We start from the raw sequence: 7,024 nt of genomic DNA, 5'->3' as shown, positions 1-7,024 counted from the left end.
TCTGGTGAAAATTTCATGTCATTAGCACCTCTAGTAATATATTTACTGAGAAAAATGGTAACGTGTTCAATACTTATTTTACCCGCTGTATGTACCGGTATTTTACCTAAATAAGATTAAATTGTTATTCCTAGGGCATCATTATTGATAAAGAACTTTTATTAACCTTAAAAAGATATTTAAGGGACAGAATATTTCTTTGTTAGAACAAAAAATTAAGATGTTTGGAATTAAAATAAAATCAGTGACTGTGTTTTGTGTAATGATGGGATATGTCCTATTGTGAAACTGTGTGGCATTTGTGCTGCTTCTTATTTGCAGAAAAAAGAAAGATGTAATGTTTGAAATTAAAATAGGGGAAAAGATTTTATGTTACTATCATGTACTGTATATAGTACATTTAAAAATGACTTAGTGGGCCAAAGTGCTTTCCCATCAAGCTAAACAAGACAACATAATAAAAAATAAATATATTCTATATAAAATACAATAAATTAGAATAAGTAAATAAAAGTTCAAAGAAAATAAGGAAAGAGATTTGCCTCTGCACCACATCACTTTTCATTAAACAATAATCCACATGTATTTGATCATATAGAAGGCCAGCTGTTTCAGTTTTAAAAGCAAACTTCCTACAAAATTATTAATAATGACTTTAAAACTGTTCTGATAACAAATCAAATATAATTTTTTTTCTGTATAAAAATGTATATACTTTAAAAATCAGACAAATGAGACAAGTGTGTGAATCATTGCCTTTATTTCAAAAGATAATTTACAACGACCATGGCAAAATGGGCTTCTAGTTGCAACAAAGACCATTTAATCTGCACACAGAACAGTAAAATGGATTGAGAATAACCTGTTAAATTAAAATAAAAAATAGAATAAACAACAATAATTTCATATGAAGAGAAGGAGGCATTGTGATCTTTTTTGAAAAACTGCTTCAGTTTCAGTCTAAAATAATGCCAGTCAGAGTTCAGTTTCAGTTTTACAGCTAGTGAATTTCTCATGTTAACCTTTAACAAAAACGTAGTTTGTCCCAGAGAGCTTTTAAAACAAAACACCTTGCAGTTTCTGTCAGATGCTTCACAAGTTACCGAATCAGTGGCTCACTGAGCACCCGAGGAGCCTAGTCAGCATTTAAATAACGACTTGATAATGATTTTGAAAATGATTTTGAAATGAATCATATTCAGTGTTTAAAGAACATGACCCTTGTGGGACCTGGGGCATAAAGAGGGTACCATCATTTCTGTATAAACTAAAAAGTAGTGGGCCAACATATATATATATATATTTATATATATATTTATAGCTCCTGAAATACATTTATCACACTGATGTGAACATGGTAAGACACAGAATATGTTGACAAGGGTAAGTGGAAGATGAGATTGATGGGGAATTAAAAACAGGTGAAGTGGCAGGCTGACACATGCTAAACAGGAAATAAACACAAGCATACCTAAATAAACCAAATTAAGACTACAATCAAAATTAACAAAACACACCATCATTGATACATTTTGTGAGCTCTACAATGAAATTTTTTGTTTTTGACTTTTCAGACATCCTCTTATCCAGCCTCTCCTCCAACCTCACCCCTCTCCAAATCTGTACCAACCAAATTTCAACTCCCAACCCCATTCACTCCTTTTTCTGGACACACTAATTCCTCTGCACTTGCTGCTGAGATTCCGTTAGACTTCAGCTCACCACCTGAATGCACTACCCCTTTAGACACTTCTGCTGCACGGCACAGGTTGTCTATCAAACCCAGGAACCAGAGGGCCAGCACTAAGAAGAAATCCTCATTTGTGGTGAGAAATTGTAGCCTTTTTTTATGCTGGTAATAATGCAAAACATAAAAACAGTGATTGATAATTGATATTTGCTTTTTTTTTCTCCTCCATCTTTCTTTTGTTTTCAGAGTCAGTCTGGGTCTCCTTTACGCATTTTAAAACCATCTGACCAGTATGAGTTTGTAAAAGAGCAAAAGGAGCAGCCAGTTGCTCAAGAGGGAGAAGCAGAAGAGACAAATCAAGGAAAGGCTGACGTTTCTCAGCAGCTCTTGGTAAAATCTGCAGAACTGTTGCCGGTCACATCAGAGGCAGCACCCAAATTATTGAACCAACAGGAGCACGAGATGGTAGCCTCACAGACACCACAAGTCAACCCTCTGACACAGGTGGAAACAGCTCCTGCTACACAGCCAAATTCATCTTTCATACAGTCAAAAATAAAGGGGGAAACAGAAAAGTCAGAGAAAGAAAAGGCTGAAGTTTCTCAGCATCTTTTGGTAAAATCTAACGAACTGTCGCCAGTCACATCTGAGACATTAGTCACATCTGAGACATTAGTCACATCTGAGACATTAGTCACATCTGAGACATTACCCAAATTATCCAGCCAACCGGAGCATGAGACCTCACAGATACCTGGGGTCAAACCACTCAGACGAGTAGATACAGTTCCTGCTAAACAGCCACACTCATCTTTCCTAGAGTCAGAAATAAGAGGCAAAGCAAAAGAGACAAAAGGAGAAAAAGACAATGTTAGTCAGCATCTTTTGTTAAAATCTGCAGAACTGTCACCGGTCACCTCAGAGGCAGCACCCAAATTAACCAGCCAACAGGACCACGAGACATTTGCCTCCCAGATACTTCGGGTCAAACCACTAAGACGGGTGGATACCACTCCTGCTAAGCGGCCACACTCATCTTTTATAGAGTCAGAAATAAAGGGGGGAGCAGAAACGACAGAAAAAGAAAAGGCTGACATTTCCCAACATGTTTTGTTAAAATCTATAGAACCCAGATTATCCAGCCAAAAAGAGCACGAGACTGTAGCCTCCCAGATACTTCGGGTCAAATCTCTGAGGCGAGTGGATACAGCTCCTGCTAAAAGGCCACACTCCTCGTTCATAGAGTCTGAAATAAAAGAAAAAAGAGAGGGGGGTTTGGAAATACAAATGTCTGGCAAGAAGACTGACGTCTCCCCTGAGCAGCTCCCCGCGCTCAGCTCAGTGGCTTCCAGACCTTCTTTTGTGCTGCAGCAGTTTCATGGTGATGAGGAGAATATGAGAGGAATAAAGAGGCAACCAGGAACTAGCTTATTCCATTCATTTTCCAGCACTGTCAAAAACCAGGAGGAAGAAAAACCTCGATCAGGCAGTTTCGAAGAACTCCTGAAACAGACTGAAGCCATGAGTAAAACAACGGGAAAAACAGAGGAGAAAGAAAACGAAGAATTGAAAAAAGTGCAGCTCAAAGGGACACCCTTTGCTGCAGAAAGACTGAAACAAGAGGGATCTCCATCCAGAGGCCCAGCTGTTCTATGGGACAGAAAGCCCAGCTTCAAAAAGGCAGAATCAGCGAAAACCGTCTCCCAAGAACCAGCTGCTATAGAGTCAGAGAAAACAGAAAGCACAAACAAAAACCTAACCATTCTGTGGGACAGAAAGGCAAATATCAAAAAAGCAGAATCAGCTGCACCTGTTAAAAATGTTTCCCAGGTGTCAGCTGTCATGGAGGGTGAGGAAGTGGAAAGCAGCCAGGAGCTGGTAGATGTTGCAGAGGAAGCAAAGGAGGAGGAGGAGGGGAAAAGGGCCTTTGGCATTAAGCTGCGCTCCACATCTCTGTCACTTAAATTCCGATCTGAAACCAACTCTTTCCGCTATTCAAAGGATGACCAAGATGACAAAAGGAAAAGACAGGAAACTGGTAACATTACGAGTCAAATGCCTGAAAAGGTGCCAACAAACACAGGTTGTGTTCTCAGACCCAATGGTGAGTCAATGAGTACATTTAAGTTTCTACCAAAAGTTTTTTTTTTTTAAATATAACTGCAGAAATGAGAAAAAATAAAGTATCTATGAATTAAAATGTACCGATTGATTATGAACTTAGCACAAAAAGTAAGGAAGTTTGTGTTTGGTCTTTTTTGTTGTTGTAACAAGCTTCATGGCAATAAATCAATTCGGTTGTTCTATGGAGAGAAATAAGTCTCACAATGCGAGTGCACATGCACATCAACATTCGAGCAAGCGTGCAAAGAAATTTGAGCAAACACATCAAGATTCGAGTGAGCAACAAGATTTGAACGTGCACAAGTGCAGGAATCTGCTCGCCTGTGAATTTATCTTTAGAGACTTTCACACATAAAATGTTGCGTTCAAGGCTGGTGAAAAGCTGGAAACTCTGAGCTTTACTGCATTTTCTGGGTTATTGGGAAAAATACATTTCTGACTTGGCACAAAAGCTCATAAACCCTACAGTATAGAACACATACACTTATATTGATATTACGGTGTTCTAAAAATATTACATTTTGTGGACTGTACACCTGAAATAAACAACCTAAAATGAGTAGGTTGGAAATTTATCAGAACAAACAAATAAATAAATATTTCTGGAAAAATACATTTTTCTATATTTTTTTTTTCAACAAAAACTACCAATGGATAGATTTCCCTTTTTTTCCCCAGAGGATAAATAACCTAACCATTTTAAGTTGTTTACTTTAAATGTAGCCTACAGTCCCCAAAATAAGAAAGCAAGAAATAATAATTTTCTATTTTACTTACAGTATTGGTCGTTGCTGCAGAGGAACACTGATAAACACTGTATATGTTTTCAGCCATTTTTGTAGAAGAATAACCTAATAATTTAACTTTAAAATAATCTTTCCTGTATAATTTCCTATATTTTTGTGTGAACTGTACATTTGAAGTAAATACTCAAAATAATATTTTCCAGTATTTTTTTCCAAAATTAAAAAAATATTAATTTTGTGGAATGTACTGCTGAAATAAATTTCTCTAAATGGATTTTTTTTTACTGCAGGGAATGTGTTTTTCCGGAAATATGTATGTATTTGGTTTGATCAATTTTCAACCTGCCTATTCTTGATGTCCTCAATTAAATCTTGTTGTGCATGTGTGCTCATATTGTGAGACTTACTTATCTCCATATTATTTCCCTCTAAATGGTGCCACATTTGTAAGAAATATTCATTTGTTTGCCAGTAGAGTTGAGAATGTGGACTGTGCCCTAAAAATTTTGCCAAATACCTTTGCCAATGCCAAACAGCTTACTTTGCTATTTGTTTTGAGCTTCTGGAAGCCCAGGTGCAAACAACTAAGKGCCTGGTTGGTGCCTGGTTGCCTGCATGTGTGAACATGGACCCTACTAGAGCAATCTTCTCCAAGCATGCCACATTTTGACTGATCTAGGTTCTGTACCATAGGGTAACTTCAGACTGGTGTTCCACAAGCCAAGTTCTATAGAACTGGGGATGTCAGAGACAGACCACAAAGTATGCTTTCTTGAAGATGAGATTCTGAAACCAGTCTGGGACAGAACTCAGAATTTAGATAGGATGGAATTGCCTGACTCAACTCCACTGAACACYTATGGGATCAGCTCAAGGGTCTTGTTCATTACAAAGAGACCAATACAACCACAATGGCTGACTTATAACAATTTCTGGTTGAAGAAYGGGATCTCAAAGCTGTGTGTGACCAAGTTGATGAGCAGCATGAGAAGGTGTTTGGTTGTTGTGGCTGAGTATGGTTCTTCCATGTGCTCAGACTCTTATTTGTTAGGGGAATAAATTGGTAAACTCTCAAAATCTCTTGTTCCTTCAAACTTCAGTCACCCTCACTTAGAAACAACACCAAACAAGAGTCAGCACAAGCTGTATGGCATAGGCAGAGAAGATTGAACAAGTATTTCATATGCACAATCCTTATCCTCAACTCTTAAATATGCCTTCCTTACAGATGTTGCACCATTTAAGGAGAAATAAACAAGCATTCCAATGGTATATGACCTATTGCCAAGAAGTTTTGTTGCAACAAGGAAGTTCTAAACCAAACACAAATTTCCTTACTAGGTCATGTGAGCTATTAAGTTACGTATACTGTGACGTAGTGTGCCTTCTTATTTTACTGCCTTGTAGAGTTAAATATTGCACAGATACTTGTGTTGCTATGTCTCTGAGTCCCTCATGGTAAATAATCAATCTAGAAAGATAAAAGATTTGCTTATCACAGGTGAACTTTGCACTCATTAAAACCACTGCTCAGTTRTTTTTAAACAGTTTCCTCCAGCAACTCTAACAGACTTGTGTCACTTCTTTAGATCCAGCCCCATCTGGCACGACCCTCCCAGTCAAGCATAACACTTTGCTGACCGACAATCCTCCTACCATGTCCTCAAAAGTTCAAACAACTCCTTCAAACAACAAAGAAGCAGAAACCACTCCCCAGCAGCCTCAGCCTACCCCTCAAACATCCTCATCTGAGGTGTCCTGGATGAGTCTGGCCATGGAAAAGACCAAGAGCCTCCAACAGCTTTTCACCAGCAGATTTCCAAGAGATCTTACAGGCTTGCCAAGCACTGCTCGACCACAAGCACAGGCGCAGCTTAAAAATCAAACAGAGGCTCAAATACAAACAAAAGACGTTCAGCAAAGCACAATCCAGCCAGTAGTGGATAAAATAAAAGAAGATTTAGTTCAAATTCCAAGTCAAGAGCAGGTTGTTAAACCATCAACAGTGGCAATGCAACGGAAGTTGATACTGAGAGAATCACAAATGTCCAAACAACCAGTTGAAGGCCAGTCCCAGACAAACACAGCTCCGACTGCTTCTCAGCCTGCACACAGCRTCTCCTGGATGACCCAGTCTCCTTTACGCTCTCATTCACAAACACCCACCACATCTCAGTCCCCACAAGGGAGTCCATCCCAATCTTTTGCTCAGTCTTACCTTTCCTCAGGCCAACAACAACAGCCTTCCTGGAGTAATCAAGGTTTTCAGGCAGCCACCCAGGTCAAACCTTCAGCTCAGACATCAGAGGTTTCAGGGACATCTGTTCCTGTTTCAGACTCTTCTTTGAACAAAGATAGTCCATCGCTGTCTTCCAGACCCACAATTTGGACCGGTTCGGCCGTCGACAGGGCTGCATTTTTGGAGAAACGAGCAGAGTGGACGTCGCCACCGTTGCTCAAAGCG

The 7,024-nt window shown here is 39.0% G+C and overlaps 1 protein-coding gene across 1 annotated transcript in view; it reads left to right on the top strand.

Annotated features, from left to right (window-relative positions):
* cracdla (cracd like a) overlaps positions 1-7,024 on the top strand; it is a gene marked incomplete at its 3' end in the record, with an annotated part of 13,705 nt that extends 6,681 nt beyond the window's left edge. The window contains 3 exon segments of the mRNA XM_014011672.1: positions 1,575-1,826; positions 1,937-3,794; positions 6,150-7,024. Of these exon segments, the coding sequence (XP_013867126.1) occupies positions 1,575-1,826; positions 1,937-3,794; positions 6,150-7,024 (2,985 nt within the window).

This window comes from Austrofundulus limnaeus, unplaced genomic scaffold, assembly GCF_001266775.1.
Source record: "Austrofundulus limnaeus strain Quisiro unplaced genomic scaffold, Austrofundulus_limnaeus-1.0 Scaffold83, whole genome shotgun sequence".
In the NCBI taxonomy this organism is placed as follows: Eukaryota; Metazoa; Chordata; class Actinopteri; order Cyprinodontiformes; family Rivulidae; genus Austrofundulus; species Austrofundulus limnaeus.
The sequence above is the reverse complement of the archived record's forward strand: the minus strand, read 5'-3'. Positions and strand labels throughout refer to the sequence as shown.